Here is a 19526-nt window from a genome sequence, read left to right on the forward strand (position 1 = left end):
AGGAAATAAACAATGCCAATTATACTCCCTTGTTGAAAACTATCCAAAATGATTTAGCTAGGTGGGATTCTTTAAACTTATCATGGTTTGGCAGGATAGCTACTGTAAAAATGAACGTTTTGCCTCGGCTGCTCTACCTTTTTCAAGCTATACCGTTGCCCTTAGCAGAACAGGTACTCCTGTCAATGCAGACCCGGATACAGAAATTTGTTTGGCATGGGGGTCACCCTAGAATTCCCTGCTCTGTTTTGTATAAAGCCCGTAAAACTAGAGGCGGGTTAGGGGTCCCTAATTTAGTATTATATCACAGAGCTGCCCAAGCTAAGGCAGCAGTGGAATGGTTCCAGGAGCCTGTACATAAACTATGGGTGCGGCTAGAACAGTATATGATCCGCAGTCCGCTGAAATTGGGCCATCTGCTATGGCTGCCACCTAGACATAGACGCCTGGGATTAGACTTATGCCCTATCATTCAGTTTACACTATCATGCTGGGACAGGTTAGAGCGAGTGAAGGACTTCTATAACTCCAGGCTGTCTCCCATAGCATATAATATGGCATTTACGCAGGGGTGTATTCCCTCTACATTTACTAGATGGAAAAGACAAGGTTTAGATTTGTGGGGGCAAATGGTGGAAAAAGGAAGTTTTATAGCTTTTGGGGAACTAGCAGAAACATATCATTTGCCTTCCAAGGATAACTATGCCTACTGTCAACTCATTCATTTTCTTGGCAGCCCAGGGATCAGGGAAAAACTGTTTGGAGAAGTGACATTTTTAGAGGAAATGTGTGTAAGAGAGTTGGGTTCCAAGGGTTTGATCTCTTTGTTATATAGATATCTGAGGGATGCGCTACCGGCATCTTGTAGACACCGCATCAGTTGGGAAAAAGAATTAGGTACTTCATATGAAAAAGGGGAATGGGAGCGGATGGAACGTGCTTCGGTTCGTGTTTCTCCTGCAGTTAACATTCGGGAAAATAGTGTTAAAGTATTGTATCGCTGGTATCTAACACCGGTGCGACTGAATCGCATGTTTCCAAAGGTCTCGCCTAAATGTTGGAGAAATTGTGGGCAATCGGGTACACTAGGTCATATCTGGTGGACTTGCAAGAAGGTTAAAGCATTCTGGAAAGCGATCCAATACAGACTCCAAGTGTGGGTCAGATCTATTATCCCTTGGGACCCGGCAATATTCTTATTTAACAGGCCTATTTTAGGGATATCAGCGGAAGGGAAGGCGTTGGCGCAAGCCTGTTTTTGTGCAGGGCGTGTGACCATTGCCAGATCCTGGAAGCAGTGTAATAGCCCTTCAATAGTGAAGTGGACACATCTGTTGGAGTACATAGCTGAACAAGAACGATTAATGGCAAGGGAGAGAAATACAATGACTAAGTGGACGAAGATATGGACCCCCTTTGTATCTATGGGGTAGTCAGGGGACATGTCAGGGCATGTGTATGATCAGACTTGTATGAACCTTGTGGGGGCGGGGGGAGGGGGTTCAGGATGGTTTCTTTATCTTTGTACAAAAATATAACTGGGTCACATTTGTTTGATTGTGGGGGCTTTTGCTTTGGTAGAACCTCCACAGCAGATGAATCTAATTGTTAGGTAATGTAATGTTGCACTGTTTTGTACAATGTATGATTGCTGGATTCATCAATAAACACTTGGTTTAAAATTAAAAAAAAAAAAAAAAAAAAAGAAACCTACAACAGGCGTGGATGCTGTTCAAAAACACCGTCCTGGAGGCCCAGGCCAAACATATTCCACGTATCAGAAAAGGAGGACGGAAAACCAAACGACAGCCGGCGTGGTTAAAAAGTGAGGTAAAGGAGGCTATTGGAGCTAAAAAGGAATCCTTCAGAAAATGGAAGAAGGAACCCACTGAAGAAAATAAGAAGCGGCATCAGGAATGTCAAGTCAGATGCAAAGCGCTGATAAGAAAGGCAAAGAGGGATTTTGAAAGAAAGATAGCGTTAGAGGCGAAAACTGATAGTAAAATTTTTTTTTTAGATACATTAAAAGCAGGAAACCGGCAAAAGAATCGGTTGGCCCGCTGGATGACTGGAGTGTAAAGGGGGCGATCAAGGAAGACAAAGAAATAGCAGAAAAACTAAATGAGTTCTTTGCTTCGATCTTCACCGAGGAAGATTTGGGTGGGATACCGGTGCTGGACAGGGTATTCGTAGCTGAAGATAGGTTGAAAGATAGGAAACAGAGAGTAGGACTAAAAGGTCAATATTCGCTAAAAGGTCAATATTCGCAATGGAGAAGGGTAGTTAGCGGGGTTCCTCAGGGATCGGTGCTGGGACCTCTGCTTTTTAACATATTCATAAATGACCTAGAGATGGGGGTAACTAGTGAGGTAATCATATTTGCCAATGACACAAAGTTATTCAAAGTAGTCAAATCGCAGGAAGATTGTGAAAAACTACAAGAGGACCTTACAAGACTGGGAGACTGGACATCTAAATGGCAGATGACGTTTAATGTGAACAAGTGCAAAGATGCATGTGGGAAAGAGGAACCCAAACTATAACTACGTCATGCAAGGTTCAGAGTTGGGAGTCACGGACCGAGAAAGGGATCTAGGTGTCGTCGATGATACGTTGAAAACTTCTGCTCAATGTGCTGCTGCAGCTAGGAAAGCAAATAGAATGTTGGGTATCATTAGGAAAGGGATGGAAAACAAAAATAAGGATATTATTCTGTCGTTGTATCGCTCCATGGTGCGACCGCACCTCGAGTATTGCGTTCAATTCTGGTTGCTGCACCTCAAAAAGACATAATGGAATTGGAAAAGGTGCAGAGAAGGGCGACAAAGATGATACAGGGGATGGGACGGCTTCCCTATCAGGATAGGCTGAAGAGGCTGGGGCTGTTCAGCTTAGAGAAAAGGTGGCTTAGGGGAGATATGATAGAGGTCTGTAAGATAATGAGTGGAATGGAACTGGTCGATGTGGAGCGTCTGTTTACGCTTTCCAAAAATACTAGGACAAGGGGGCATGCGATGAAGCTGTAGTGTGGTAAATTTAAAACGAATCAGAGGAAATTTTTCTTCACTCAACGCATAGTTAAACTCTGGAATTTGCTGCTGGAAAAGGTGGTTAAGGCGGTTAACTTAGCGGACTTCAAAAAAGGGTTGGACGGCTTCCTGGAGGAAAAAGCCATAGAATGTTATTGAATGGACAAGGGAATACAGTATTTCTAGGATGGGCGGGACAAATTGCTTGTTCTTTTGGCCGCTGTTGGTGACGGTGCTGGGCTCGATGGACCCTTGGTCTGTCCTTGCATGGCGATGCTTATGTACTTATATATGATATCCTCCTTGACCTTGTTATTATTATTACACACTTGATATACCGCCTTTCTGTAGATATAAAGTGGTTTTACATATACTATTTTTGCAGATACTTTTCTGTCCCTAATGGGTCCACAATCTAAGGTTATCCTTGTACAACAGAAGCAAAACTTGTCATTGACATAGATGTAAATTTTGAGGTCAAGACCTTTCAACAGTAGTAAGAAGCAGCTGAAAGGTAAATATCTTCATTCACATGGCACAAGTATAAGTGTGTGCAGTGGAGTACCAAGGGGGGGGGGCGGTGGGGGCAGTCCCCCCCGGGTGCACTGCGCTGGGGGGTGCCGCGGCGCGCGCCTGCTGCGCGAGTTCACTAACTTCTCTCGTTCGCTGCAGCAAACGAGCAAAGTTAGTAAACTTGCAGCAGGCGCGCGCTGCGGTACCCCCCTCCCCAGCGGCATGCACCCGGGGGGTAGGGCGCCGCCCCGGGTGTCCGCCCCCCTAGGAATGCCACTGAGTGTGTGTTTGTGTGTATATGTACATAGACAATATATTTTTTAGTTGTCTGTTTTAATCTTATTTACATAATTTATATGAAAGTTATACTTAAAAGGTTTTTACCTATTTGTTTTGTTATATACATATTTTTTATCAGTCACCTTTGTAACTTATAGTTTTATATATTATGAACATGTTTGTTGTTTTTAATTTAGTAAATTCTTTTTGTAATTTTGTTTTTATGTTTACATTTAGTGAGTGACCCCTGAGGCAGATGGGTGTCTTCTTTGCCGGTGGTTGCTGTGCAGTGGTGGAAGGAGACGGCACTTGTTGCTGCATCAGGGCTGTACTGTGTGCTTGCAGGTCATGCCATAGGCCCTCGATGCTCTGCTCCAGTCACTGAACCTGTACCGCTTCCCTTTGCAGCTGCAATTTCTAGCGCCAGTAATCTTCCAGGTGCACATTGTGGCCCTGCAATTGGGTTGCAAGGTGCAGCACCTGCCTCCTCTGGCTGGATGGCCTCTGCTGAGGATGTGCCCTCTCCCTTCTGCCTCTTTTTCCTCTGCGCCAACATCGGCAAAGGCTGTGGGTGGGGGAGCCTCTGCTGCAGCTGCTGCTGTGTCCTGTGGTTCCACCCCATGTGAGTGTTCCTGCGTGGTTTCTAATGAAAATGCTTTTAAAGCGGAGGATTGTGAGGTTTCTTGAATCAAATGAACTGCAGGACCCAAGGCAGCATGGTTTCACTAGAGGCAGGTCTTGTCAGACAAATCTGACTGACTTGGTGACCAAAGAGTTGGATATGGGAGGGGTGCTAGATATGGTGTCCTTAGCTTTTAGCAAAGCTTTTGACACGGTGCCGCACATGCGACTGATAAGTAAACTGAATGCCCTCGGTATAGGACCTAAACTGACTGACTGGGTGAAAAACTGGTTAAACAGAAGGAGACAGAGAGTAGTGGTAAATGGAGTTTGCTCTGGGGAAAAGGATGTTATCAGTGGTGTACTACAGGGATCAGTCCTTGGCCCTGCTCTTTTTAACATCTTTGTAAGTGATATTGTGGAAGGACTATCTGGTAAGGTTTGTCTCTTTGCGGATAATACCAAACTCTGTAATAGGGTGGACACACCGGAGGGTGTGGATAGCATGAGAAGGGATCTAGCAAAGCTTGAAAATTGGTCCAATAATTGGCAACTAAGATTTTATGCTACGAAATGTAGGGTCATGCACTTGGGTCAAAAAACCTGAGGGAACAGTACAGTACAGGGGGTGAAGTGCTTCTGTGTACGAGAGAAGAGTGGAACTTGGGGGTGATTGTGTCTGATGACTTAAAGTGGCCAAACAGGTAGAAAGCCAGAAGGATGCTTGGGTGCATAAGGAAAGGGATGACCAGTAGGAAAAAAGAGGTGATAGTGCCCTTGTATAAGTCTCTGGTGAGGCCCCATTTAGAATACTGTGTGCAATTCTGGAGACTACAACTAAGGAAAGATATAAACTGGATAGAATCGGTCAGAGCGCGACTACAAAACTGGTCAGCGGTCTTGATCATAAAACATATAGCGACAGGCTCATGAAACTCAATGAAGTTCATGAAGCTCAACTGGAAGACAGGCAGGAGAGAGGGGATATAATAGAGACATTTAAATACCTCAGAGGCATTAATGTACAGGAGGTGAGCCTTTTTCAAATGAAGAAAACCTCCAGAATGAGAGGGCATAGGATGAAATTAAAAGGGAATAGGCTTATGAGAAAGATGAGAAAATATTCTTTCATGGAAAGGGTGATGGATGAGTGGAATGGCCTCCCAGTGAAGGTCGTGGAGACAAAGACTGTGTCAGAGTTTAAGAGACACGTGGGATCTCTTAGAAGAAGGAGGAGTAAGTGGTTACTGAGGATGGGCAGACTGGATGGGCCATTTGGCCTTATCTGCCATCATGTTTCTATGTTTCAATGTGCAGCCTGCCTCCCCTCTTCTCTTCCCTTCCCTTCATGTACAGCCTGTCTCCCCTCTTCTCTCCCTTCATGTGCAGCCTGACTCCCATCTTCTCTTCCCTTCATGTACAGCCTGTCTCCCCTCTTCCTTTCCCTTCATGTACAGCCTGCCTCCCCTCTTCCCTTCCCTTCATGTACAGCCTGCCTCCCCTCTTCTCTCCCTTCATGTGCAGCTTGACTCCCATCTTCTCTTCCCTTCCCTTCATGTACAGCCTGTCTCCCCTCTTCTCTTCCCTTCCCTTCATGTACAGCCTGTCTCCCCTCTTCTCTCCCTTCATGTGCAGCCTGACTCCCATCTTCTCTTCCCTTCATGTACAGCCTGTCTCCCCTCTTCCTTTCCCTTCATGTACAGCCTGCCTCCCCTCTTCCCTTCCCTTCATGTACAGCCTGCCTCCCCTCTTCTCTCCCTTCATGTGCAGCTTGACTCCCATCTTCTCTTCCCTTCCCTTCATGTACAGCCTGTCTCCCCTCTTCTCTCCCTTCATGTGCAGCCTGACTCCCATCTTCTCTTCTCTCCCTTCATGTACAGCCTGTCTCCCTGAAGAAAAGTCAGTCGGGTATTAGAGGAGATCAAACCTAAGTTTTCCTTGGAAACTCAAATAACAAGACTTTGGCTCTATTATTTTGGACACATCATGTAAAGAGAGTTGGATAGATTGAAGGTCAATGCAAAAGAGGGGGACAAGCATCGGATGGATCATTACAATAAAAAATATGGTTGCCACTGTATCAACAATTAGCTGCCTGAACACCATGAGCTGACACTGACTCAAGGACACCTACCAACAACAACAAACCATGTAATCATCAGATTCAAATTGTCCAATGCCAGTCCATTTCAGTTAATTGACACCCAAGAGATCAAGTTGTGTGCATTCCATTTCATTTTTGACCAAATCCAACTTTCCTCGGTTCATGCTTCATGCTTCTTATGTTGCACGTCCCAATATGTAAGACACCTTTGCAGCTTCTGACTCTCTTTTCTTGCGCAGCTAAATTAACAGTCAGACATTTCAAGGACTATCCTAACTGCATCACAAATACTGGTTTTACTTTAAACAGTTTTTCACTTTTTCCCAGTAGCTCATTGCTGAGGGGCTTGTCTTCTAGTACAATATTGCAGGTTTTAATTATAATTATTCACTGAGTTTTCATGGCAAGATATGGAAGTACATTGCCAGGCCTTTCTTCCTTGCAGCTAATACCAATGTTGTTGCTGTTGTCACAGAAATATGATCCTCTGGATTGACACAACAATAGCAACGGATGCTACTCTATCAAAGGTTAGCCATCTGACTGAAGACCGAAAACAGTTCAGGGCAACTATCCAGAGGATCATCATGAATCAACACTGATTCAACTCCAGTCAACAACAGCCTGTATGTTGATAAGATATAATACAGCCAGAGACCCCCACTGGAATGGTGGAGGGCAGAGCCATAGAGCTCAGGCTACTAGAAACATAGGCCACGTCAGAAATCTGATGGTTGGCATAACTAGGAGCTTGCTGGAGAAAAGCATGGCCTAGTTTTAAGCCTGGATTGAGGCCTAAATAATCTAAATCAGGAAAATTGGTCAGAGAAACATGAAACAAAATGGAAACTCTAAAGTGACAGTTTTAAAGTGGATATTCCCCAATTTCCCCATTTAAGTTAGAAAAAGACTTGTTTTTCTTAAGTATCTGCAGGTGCAAAGGAAATGACTTACTGATTGAGCAAGATTGTGGTTAGCTAGTTTGGGATAAACAAGTTTATCATTGTAGCTTATGGGCCCCATTACTTAGAATGGAGTTAGGAGAGTATATAAGGCAGGAGGATTTAGGGCGTGTCAGAAGACCTTTCGAAGTGCTAGATGAGATGCTGCCCGTCTGTCCACCCATCTGCTTGTATACCTGATCCTGCTGTATTATTGTGGTAAGCTATAATAAAGCTGATTATTCTTGCATCTTGTTCCCTTACTCTTTCCTATAGAATATTTAGAGACTAACTAAGTCTCTAAATATTCTATAGGAAAGAGTAAGGGAACAAGATGCAAGAATAATCAGCTTTATTATAGCTTACCACAATAATACAGCAGGGTAAAAATGGCTAGTAAGATAATACCCAAGCACACAATTACCGGTTGGGAGTCAGATAGCAGCCAAATAGATAACAGCCTTCAGGGGACCTTCTCTGGTAGATGGCTAGCTTGCCAGCCTACCACAGCTGGTCCTCATGGGTCTATCCAACCCTAGATAAAAACAATGTGAAATCCTGAGAATAGGGATACATTTCACACCAGCAATGCTCCGGTGTAGCAATTCAGGCCACAACATCTATACACACACAATTACATTTCAGTCCCTAAAGTCAGTGTCATCAATTCTATCCAAACAGCCCCTGCAGTCAAAGCGAACATAAAGAAAGGGGAGTCCATCTGAGATGTTCTCAGATCTTCTGAGGTGGAGCCCTACTCCCCTAAGGACTTTTTCCAAAATTGTTGTTTGAGGGGTCACCAATCTGAATTTCTTCTACTGAGTGAAGATGAAGTTTGAAGCCTGAAAAATGGGAAAGAGGCTTTTGGGCAAGGACAAGTGAGGGACTTTTAAAAATACAATGAACAAGTTCAGATAAGTTCTGTCTCATCATTGAATTTTGTTATGGAAATTGAAGATAAAAATTGTTTGAGGATTTCAAGTGACATATAGAGGATATAGTTGTGAATATAAGAAATTAGTATCAATAGTATAAAGTCTGTGAAAACCTTCAAAAAAAGAGAGATTTCACTCCAGATCCAGGTGGGAAGCAGTAATGATTGTGAATTGAACTCATTTCTTCATGGCTGAACTAGAGTGGAAAGGTCTGTTTTGAACTTGACTCTCATTTAAAAAAAAAATCTAAATAATTGTTATGATTAAGAACGGTCTAACTTTCTCTGCAGGGATTCGTTGTGGCTTTTATCTACTGCTTTTGCAATGGGGAGGTAAGTAAAACCAGAGGTAAAAATGAAATATTTCATACATATAAACGGTGTCGTTAAGTCCTGTAGCAGACAGCACTTTGCTCTATCAGGACAATACTTCAGACCTTATTCAGAGTGGAGAGTTGTCAATTATAGGATTCAGCACAAGCCTGTATTTTCATAATTCACTGGAGGAATTACCTATTATATCCTTGGTGTTGGGGAGTGGGGGGATGAGACAGGAGACCATTTTGAACTTCAGCCAGAAAAATAAAATTGTGCAACCACACCAACTTGCAGCAAAACAACACCCTTATTCCTCTGTCCACAATGTATATGGATGAGATAGATTTGAATGCACTGCCTCCTTGGTATGCAAATCTCTCTCGCTTATTCATTGTGATGTCCTGAAAACCTGACTGGCTGGGTGTGCCCTGAGAGCTGGGTTGAGAACCGCTGCTCTATCAGGTTGCTACCTGACTCCATGTCATTAGGAACAGTCTACTCCAGTCCTGGTTTACCCTACTGCATGCATTTTATAGGAAACATAATGGGACAATCAACTACAAGTCCATGCATGGAGTAGGATACAATCCTCAGTCTATGCAGTGCCCTTGTACTGATAACAGTATGTTGGGAAGTGTGTATGTGCTAAACTAATGATTTTGCAAAGCAAACCGGGGCGTTTGAGCTTTTGAATTGGGAACCAGTTTGAAAGCTGATTGTCCAGCAAGGAATTCCCCTCCTATTTTTTTTCTATATAGAGAGATGCATTCAATTTCCAATTTGTGAGATAATCCAGTTCAAAATTAATAATCTGACTGATAGGCCTGCAGACTCAGGCGAGGATGGAAACTGTTGAAGAACAATAGAGAAAACTTGGTAGACTTGTGCACGAGCAATCCACGTGGAAGGTATAGGAATTGCCCTAGCAAATGGTTTCCACACTAAATAGGACAGGCCATGCTCCTTAGAAAATTGTCCATGGGTGAGACGGAAAAAGTTCAGGGTGGGGACTGTGAGGGGAAAGGAAAAAGGAGGATCAGGCTGTGGAGGGAGAGTGCTGGCTGCCTTTTTTGGTTGTTGTTACAAATGACTGTTGCAAACCCTAACCCTATCCTTTCTATATATTGAAGTCAACTAAAATCAGTGGTGTGCTGGAGCCTGCTCACGCCAGCTCACGCCAGCTCACGTGAGCCGGTTGATGCTCTAATCATCTGGGGCAGAAGCGATCCTCATATGCACCTGCCCATGTAGTTTCCACTCTCCTCCGTACTGAAAGTGACTGCCGTACATTTCCGTGACAGCCTCGCAAAATTGCAGCGGGAACTCGCAGCAGTCTCGTGAGATTGCTGCAGGAACTCACGACAGACATTTTCAATAGTACAGACTATGGAGGAGAGTGGAGACTGCATGAGCAGGAGTGTATGAGGATCCCTCCTGCCCCAGCTGACCACTGGACTACCAGGGCTATGTAAGGTAGGAGCGGAGGGCTGTGTAAAGTGGGAGCAGGGAGCGGGAGGGCCAGAGGGGGTATGAAAAACATGCTGCGCAAGAAGACAAGCTGCGTGGATGAGTGAGTTAGAAGGGGACAAGCTGTGTGGATGAGAGTTAGGTACAGGGACAAGCTGCACGGATGACAGGGAAGTAAGAGGACAAGGTGCGTGGATGAAAGGGAGAGAAGAGGACAAGCTGCATGGGTGAGAGGGAAAGAAGAGGACAAGCTGCATGGGTGAGAGGGAAAGAAGAGGACAAGCTGCATGGGTGAGAGGGAAAGAAGAGGATAAGCTGCATGGGTGAGAGAGAAAGAAGAGATCAAGCTACATGGGTGAGAGGGAAAGAAGAGGACAAGCTGCATGGGTGAGAGGGAAAGAAGAGGACAAGCTGCATGGGTGAGAGGGAAAGAAGAGGACAAGCTGCATGGGTGAGAGGGAAAGAAGAGGACAAGCTGCGTGGGTGAGAGAGAAAGAAGAGGACAAGCTGCATGGATGAGAGTGAGGGACAGGGACAAGCTGCGTGGGTGAGGGGGAAAGAAGAGGACAAGCTGCGTGGGTGAGGGGGAAAGAAGAGGACAAGCTGCATGGGTGAGGGGGAAAGAAGAGGACAAGCTGCATGGGTGAGGGGGAAAGAAGAGGACAAGCTGCATGGGTGAGAGAGAAAGAAGAGGACAAGCTGCGTGGGTGAGGGGGAAAGAAGAGGACAAGCTGCGTGGGTGAGAGGGAAAGAAGAGGACAAGCTGTGTGGGTGAGAGAGAAAGAAGAGGACAAGCTGCGTGGGTGAGAGAGAAAGAAGAGGACAAGCTGCGTGGGTGAGAGAGAAAGAAGAGGACAAGCTGTGTGGGTGAGGGGGAAAGAAGAGGACAAGCTGCATGGGTGAGAGGGAAAGAAGAGGACAAGCTGCATGGGTGAGAGGGAAAGAAGAGGACAAGCTGCGTGGGTGAGAGAGAAAGAAGAGGACAAGCTGCGTGGGTGAGAGAGAAAGAAGAGGACAAGCTGCGTGGGTGAGAGAGAAAGAAGAGGATAAGATGTGTGGATGAGAGGAAGGGAAGGGGACAAGCTGCATGGATGAGAGGGAGAGGGAAGAGGACAAGCTACATGGATGAAAGGGAGGGAAAGAGACAAACTGCGTGGATGAGGGAAGGGGACAAGCTGTGTGGATAAGAGGGAGAAAACTTAAGGAAGAAGAGAGGGAGACATGCCATATATGGAGTGAAGGGAAAAGGGAGAAATGCAGCATATAGAAGGGGATGGAGGGGGGGGGGGACATGCATGCTGCTCATGGATGGGAGGGACAGGAAAGGGGGATATGCTTCTCATGGTTGTTTGCTTCTTTTTTTTTTGGAAATATATTGCTCATGGATATTTACTTTTTTAGAAATTTGTATCTTTTCTAATTTTGTATTTAGCGGATTATGGAAGAAAATGCATTTCTGTTACTTTTACCAGTATTTTCACTGCATATATAATCTGGTTTTCTTGGGGGGGGGGCAGGAGTCTCCAGTTTTTGTCTGTATGTTTCTTGTGGCCCCCTATTTTGTATCAGTTGAGGGTCTGTCCATGTTCTGCATGTGTGACTGAGGTGAAGGATTCTACTGGCATGTAGTGTCTATAGGAATGTGTAACCATCCAGCTTGTTCCAGTTTCCCAACAGTGGGCAATTGGTATATAAGGTGAGAAATAGACAGTAAATCATCTGTCAGATTTAATGTCAATAAATTTATTGTGTAAAGAATTAGCAGATTGGGATGGATAGCAAACAAAGATTGGCTACAGATACAAGAGTGTGGTGAAAATCAATTGACCATTTGGAATTGACAGTAAAGAATATTGTATATTTTAATAGTATTTGTAAATTGGTTGCTGCCTGCAAATATCATTTGTACCAATAGAATGTATAATACAGTTATGTACATATCTACGGGTGGGTTGTTTTTTTGGAGAGAGAGCCTGTCGTTAAATATTTACCAGCACACCACTGCCTAAAATGTAAACAAGTACACCACGTGAAAGTAAAGAAAGGTCCAGTGCAAGAGCAAGGGGTATGGCTCAGGTAGCAGGAGGTCTGTTTCAAGGTTCGGTAAAGATTTACAATATGTAGAACAGCATGTACGCATCAATAAGGAAAGCATCAGGGATTGTCCAGAATTGTCTGCAGAAGGAAGCCAGAGGAGAAAGGTCCTGCATGATAGGTCCCAGATGAGAAACAGCAAGTGGGCTACCCCTGTAGAATGGCTCCCATATGGGAAACAATAAGATTAGCAACCATGCACAACAGACCTTTAATGAGGCTCAGATACTATAGGGTGAGGTGAGTGACCATGCATGATGGGTCCCTAATGAGAAGGAACAAGGACTGAAGAGGGTTAGTAATTAGTCATTTTCTCCCTTCCCTTTCTCCGAGGCTTCGCTTCCTTCTCTATCTTCGCTGCTTTATCTTTTTCGCTCTCCTTTTCTTATCATCTAATAGTGTCAAATCTCCCAATCAGGTCCAAGCAGAGCTGAAGAAAGCCTGGTTCAGAAGAAATTTAGCTCTGGATTTCAAGCAGAAAGCTCGTGTCACCAGCACAGGAGGCAGTTTCTATTGTGGAGGGATGGCATCCCACACCACCAACAGCTTCAGCATGAGCGTTGCTACCCGAGGGGCTTCAGCTGGGGGACCACAGATGAGTGGGAAACATCGAATTCAGCCTGTACACACACTGGCTAGCATGCCTGTACACATTCCGAACTCGGAAATCTCTGTGCCTTCCTCCAGCCAAGAGAAGCTACAGAAAGGGGCAGAAGAGGGAATTAACAAAAATCTCATCTGCTTCCAGGATCTTCAGCAGAAAGATACCAGTGTGCCAAAACAGCTGGATACAATTCTATGAAAACAAGGATGGACCAACCTGGTCTTAACTGAGACAAAGGGGAGCATATGACTTTGAGACTGAAAAGATTTAGTCAATGTCAAAGTAACATAGTAACATAGTAAATGACGGCAGATAAAGACCTGAACGGTCCATCCAGTCTGCCCAACAAGATGAACTCATTTTACATGGTATTAATACTTTATATGTATATCCGAGTTTGATTTGTCCCTGTGATTATCAGTGTACCAGGAATCAAAATGCAAATAAAAGTATTGGTGGTTTATGCAAAGGAGGAGAAACTTTCTCAGAGGACAAGCAAGTATATTATTCTCACAGGTGGGTGACATCATTCATGGAGCTCAGTGTGGACATTGCCAAAGTGTACTGTCACTTTAAATCTTTAATGTAGTGCCCCCATCATGCATGTGTGGGTTACTTCCCACTAAACACTCGAGCGCGGGACCAGCAGTCTATCACTTTCTGCAAAACAGAGAGGTTGTTTTTTTTAATCTCTCCTCAGCATGTCAGATCTTTCCCAACCATCTACCAAAAGAGTCTTGTTTCAACTCTCTCCAATGAAACTACTTCGAGACAGGGATCAAGGGTTCTATTCCTGATATTTTCTCATACCAAAAAAAGATGGCGGGAGTGTATCCAGTTCTCGATCTGCAAGGCTTAAATAGGATTCTACTCAAAGAATAATTTTGCATGGTATCCCTGGGATCACTGCTTCTCATAATACAACTCAAAATTGGCTTTGCTCTCTAGATCTCTAGGATGCAAATACACACATTCCTATTCTTCCTGCACACAGAAAGTTCCTTCATTTCTGCTGTGGAACTCTGCACTATCAATAAAAAGTCTTACCATTTGGCTTGGCCTTGGCTTCTTGAGTCTTCACAAAGTGTCTGATAGTGGTAGCTGCAACATTTAGCAAGTGGAGCATACATAACTTTCCCTACCTGAAAAACTGATTAATCAAGGCAGCCTCCCACAAATCAGCGAACATCTCCATTCAGTCCGCCATAAGACTCCTAGAGCTTGTCAGGTTTATGATCAATTAACTAAAATCACATCTTCAATCAGTTCAGACTTTAGAGTTCATAGGGGCTCTTCTCGATACTACTCAGAGCATTTCTTCCTCAACCGAGAGGAAACAGATGCTACATCTCGCCACTCAGGTGTTCAACTTCTCCCAGGTATCTGCTCATCAGATGCTCCGCCTACTCAGTCACATGGCTTCCACAATCCATGTAACGCCATTAGCGTGTCACCATTTCCAAATTCCTCAGTGGACGCTCTCCTCAGAGGTCCCAAGCCACGGGACTACTATCAGCTTGTATTTGGATCACTCCACAGCTACACCATTCTCTACAGTGGTGAATGGTGTCTCAGAATCTTACCCGGGGTCTTCCATTCCAGCCCTCTCTGCATCACAAAGTCCTCACCACAGATGCCTCCAAGATAGGTTGGGGAGCATATCTTGACAGTCTCCACCCACAGGGTTACTGGTCCCAACAAGAAAAAAAGACATCACATCAACCTTCTGGAATTGCAAGCTGTTTGGAATGCTTTCAAAACCTCCCAGAACCATATTCTCAGTCAGGTAATATTTATTTGCACAGACAACCAGGTAGCAATGAGGAAACAAACAAGGAGGATCAGGTTCTTACAATCTCTGTTGACAAGCGATCCAGATATGGACGGCTTCTCAAAACATCTGAGCTGTTTACCTAGCAGGCAAACAGAATGCTGTAGCAGACAAACCGAGCAGAGTCCTACAGCCTAGCAAATGGTCTCTTGCGCTTCTGTAGTTTATCAAATATTCCAGCAGTGGTGAACCCCAGAAATAGACCTCTTCACTTCTCCTCAGAACAAGTTTCTCCACTTTTGTTCAGGATATATGCTCCCCACTGAACAGTCGAGATGCCTTCTTGCTGCAATGGGGAACAGACCTTCTTTATGCTTTCCCCCCATTACCTCTCTTACGTAAAATTCTTCTCAAACTGTGTTGAGACCAGGGGACTATGATTCTTATAGCTCCCTACTGGACATGTCAAATCTGTTTCCCTCTTCTCCTAGACTTATTGTCCAGGGAACCTTATTGTCCAGGGAACCATGGAAATTAGACCATTTTCCAACCCTAATCACACAAAATGAAGGGTCCTTCCTTCATCCGGACCCTTGTTCTCCATCTCTGACAGCTTGGTTGCTGACAATATAGATTTATGTTCCTTAAACCTTCCTGATGCAGTCTCTAGAATACTCCTAGACTCTAGAAAATCTTCTACATGAAAATGTTACCATTTCTTCTCTGGTATGCAGCCTGAGCACTCGATCCTACTAAGAGTTCTCTGTCTACTCTTACGGAGTATCTCCTCCACCTTTTGAATTCTGGCCTCAAAACTAACTCAGTCAGAGTACATTTGAGAGCCATCAGTGCTTTTCACCCTCAAGTTGATAATAAGCTAATTTCAGCTCATCCCTTGATAGCTCCAAACCTCCATCAAACCATTTCCAGTGACGTGGGATATGAATGTTATCCTAATAGTTCTCAAGAAACCTCCATTTGAACCACTTCATTCCTGTTCTCTAAAATTTCTCACATATAAGATAGTATTCTTAATAGCTCTTGCTTCTGCCATAAGAGTCAGCAAGCTTCAAGCCCTTGTGGTGGACCCTGCTTACACCAGGTTCTACTACGACAAGGTTGTACTCCAAACCCACCTCAAATTCCTTCCTATAGTAGTATTGGAGTTCCATCTCAATCAATCCATTGTACTACCTGTCTTCTTCCCTAAACCACACTAATCCTGGAGAAGCAGCACTGAATACTTTAGACTGCATGTGTACTCTAGCATACCACCCAGAATGCACAAAACCTCATAGCAAATCCTTCCAACTTTTTGTGTCCTTTGACACCATCACCATTCCCATCACCAAACGTACAATCTCAACTTGACTGGCTGGCTGGCTGCTGAGTGTACACTCAGGCTGGGCTGACCCTTCATGGCCATGTCACTGCTCATAATGTCAGAACCATCAGAGCCACGGCAACTTCAGTAGCCCATTTCCACTCTACCTCCATTGAAGACATTTGCAAGGTGGCTACATGGTCTTCTATCCACACCTTCACTGCTCACTACTGTCTGGCTCAGCACTATAGGCAGGATAGATGGTTTGGACAAGCAGTTTTTAGCTTTAGTACTATACTGCTGGTCCCACACTCAAGCATCGGGTGGGAAAGCACCAGCACATGCACGGTGGGGGCACTGTCTTAAAGATTTAAAGTGACAGTACACTTTGGCAGTGTCTGTACCGTGCTTTGTGGATGACATCATCCATATGAGAGAATATATGCTTACTGTCCTCAGAGAACACCTGCTAAAGGTAAGTAACTTAGCTTTATCTGGAAGTGAGCAGATACCAGGAGGATATTGATTTCCAGTCTACTGTGCCACTATCTGGGAGATCTATAGTGACTAATGGGAGGCTGGTGTTTTGGAATAAGGACAAATGGAACTGTACACGAAGGTCACTTAAATACTCAGCAATCCTTTAAGAAACAGATGCACTATGAAATACTGTTCAACTCTCCTTAAGTAACCTTGTGGATCCCTACCTAAAGGATTTTCTTCAGAATCTACTCATTGCAACTTAACATTTTCATATTACAAAACCCCTTTTTCTTTTTTTTTACATCAAGAGCAATGTAACAAAATGACTGAAAATGGTACAAAATGAAAAGGTTTTTACTTCAAAAACAAGTTTAAGTTTCGGTTGCCATACTGAGCAGACAGTTCAACTGTCACCACCTTAAGAAGTGGGGGAAAAAACCCCTGTGTGAGCACTGAATGTTGTTTAAATAACTCCATGTTCAATCTGTTTATCTAATATACATATTCAATCTTTCAACCTTTTAACAATGGATGAACCTAGACAGGAGAAAAACATTTAAATAATATTTTAGTCATAGGAGTCAGCTCTGTGGGTGTCGGTGGGTGCTGAACACCCACGGTATTTAGCAAGCTCCTTCACTGTGTTCAGGGAGGGCTAATTTGTACTGTATTTGGCACCTCCAGTCATTTTGAAATGTTGGCACCTATATTTTAAGTAACCATCCTTCGCCAACCTACATCAAGGTGACATTAAAAAGTCTAAATGAACTTTAGAAAGGCAGTAGTGAACGCTCTTTTTCTGTTTTACCCACAGAAATGGACTCTTACTGGTGAGGTCCTAGAAACATTCTTAGGATGCGGATAAGTCTAGAGAGGCAAATATGCACACTATTTTAAATGGTCAGAACAATGCACATACTTCTGCTTTGAAAGAAAATCTCTGCACAAAAAGCAGCCACAAATTTGGGCAGGTCCAAGTATACCTGTAGCCTTTCCCTTTGATTATCATGGCAGACCCCTGAGAAAGAACAACCCGTGGGCTTTTCCTGACTGCAGGTACTTTGATTATTGCTTTCAGAGAATAGAATTTTCAGAGAAACTTACCCAGCTAGGCTCCCCGGGGTGAAAGTGGGCCCTGTCACGTCAGCTACAAGAACATGGCTCCTTTCTTGTTGTGCCTTCTGTTAACGTGGACTTAAAAGAGGCATTACTGGAGCATGTTTAGGTTATCAGTGTGAATGTTTGGTGGTTTGGTGTGTTTTAAGTGTATAAAGCAGTGACACCTTTTACTTAGCTATACAGGAATGTTAAAATGATCCAGCCCACAAACCGAACCTTATGGCATATCACTGGTAACATCCTTTTCCTCAGAACAGGGGCGTATCTGTAATGGGGCCACGGGGGCCAGGGCCCCTGTAGATTTGGCCCTGGACCCCCCCTACCGACGGCCCTCGCAACCCCCCTCCCGCCGACCCCCCGCCCGCTGTCGCTTACCTGTGCTGGCAGATGACACCAACCCCCGCCAGCCGAAGCAGTCGTCCTTCGTTCGTTTGTTTTCTTCTGAGTCTGACTCGTCTCTGATGTCCTGCACGTACACAACGTGCAGGACATGTGCAGGACGTCAGAGACGAGTCAGACTCAGAAAGAAGAAAAAAAACGAACGAAGGATGACAGGCTTCGACTGGCGGATGTTGGGGTCCCCCGCCAGCACAGGTAAGCAACAGCAGGCGGGGGGTCGAGACGGTCGGCGGGCGACAGTTGTTGGAGGTGGTTCTGGTTCTGGTTCTGGCGGTGGGGGGAGGGGGTGGCGGCAATGGCGGCGGGGGGGCGGCGGCACCGGGGGGGTTGCCGGGGGGGGGCTAAAATGTGCCCCCTCACCTCGGTTCTGGACCCCCCTACCGGTCAAGTCCAGATACGCCCCTGCCTCAGAATGAGCTTCATTTTCCACTATCCTCTGTTGCCTTCCACTCAACCAGTTCCTAACCTAGACAGTCAGTTTAGGGCCCATACCGAGAGCACTCAATTTATTTATTAGTTGCCTATACGGAACGTATCAAAGGCTTTGCTAAAATCTAAATACACCACATCTAGCACTCTCCCTTGATCCAACTCTCTGGTCTCCCGGTCAACTAAATTAATCAGATGTGTCTGACAAGACTTGCCTGTACTGAAATTGCAGAGCATATACAAAAACATGGACTGATGAGACAAAGTCAGCACGGATTTAGTGAAGGGAAGTCTTGCCTCACCAATCTAATGCATTTTTTTGAGGGGGTAAGCAAACATGTGGACAATGGGGAGCCGGTTGATATTGTATATCTGGATTTTCAGAAGGCGTTTGACAAAGTGCCGCACGAAAGACTCCTGAAGAAATTGCAGAGTCATGGAATCGGAGGTAGGGTATTATTATGGATTAAGAACTGGTTGAAAGATAGGAAGCAGAGAGTAGGATTGCGTGGCCAGTATTCTCAGTGGAGGAGGGTAGTTAGTGGGGTCCCGCAGGGGTCTGTGCTGGGTCCGTTGCTTTTTAATGTATTTATAAATGACCTAGAGATGGGAATAACTAGTGAGGTAATTAAATTCGCCGATGACACAAAATTATTCAGGGTCGTCAAGTCGCAGGAGGAATGTGAACGATTACAGGAGGACCTTGCGAGACTGGGAGAATGGGCGTGCAAGTGGCAGATGAAGTTCAATGTTGACAAGTGCAAAGTGATGCATGTGGGTAAGAGGAACCCGAATTATAGCTACGTCTTGCAAGGTTCCGCGTTAGGAGTTACGGATCAAGAAAGGGATCTGGGTGTCGTCGTCGATGATACGCTGAAACCTTCTGCTCAGTGTGCTGCTGCGGCTAGGAAAGCGAATAGAATGTTGGGTGTTATTAAGAAGGGTATGGAGTCCAGGTGTGCGGATGTTATAATGCCGTTGTATCGCTCCATGGTGCGACCGCACCTGGAGTATTGTGTTCAGTACTGGTCTCCGTATCTCAAAAAGATATAGTAGAATTGGAAAAGGTACAGCGAAGGGCGACGAAAATGATAGTG

The 19526-nt window shown here is 44.7% G+C and overlaps 1 protein-coding gene across 1 annotated transcript in view; it reads left to right on the forward strand.

Moving 5' to 3' along the window:
* The window catches only part of LOC115481402 (parathyroid hormone/parathyroid hormone-related peptide receptor-like), a 115249-nt gene extending 102147 nt beyond the window's left edge, over positions 1-13102 (forward strand). The window contains 2 exon segments of the mRNA XM_030220490.1: positions 8713-8754; positions 12719-13102. Of these exon segments, the coding sequence (XP_030076350.1) occupies positions 8713-8754; positions 12719-13102 (426 nt within the window).
* The last annotated feature ends 6424 nt before the right edge of the window (positions 13103-19526 follow it).

This window comes from Microcaecilia unicolor, chromosome 12 (assembly GCF_901765095.1).
Source record: "Microcaecilia unicolor chromosome 12, aMicUni1.1, whole genome shotgun sequence".
Lineage (NCBI taxonomy): Eukaryota > Metazoa > Chordata > Amphibia > Gymnophiona > Siphonopidae > Microcaecilia > Microcaecilia unicolor.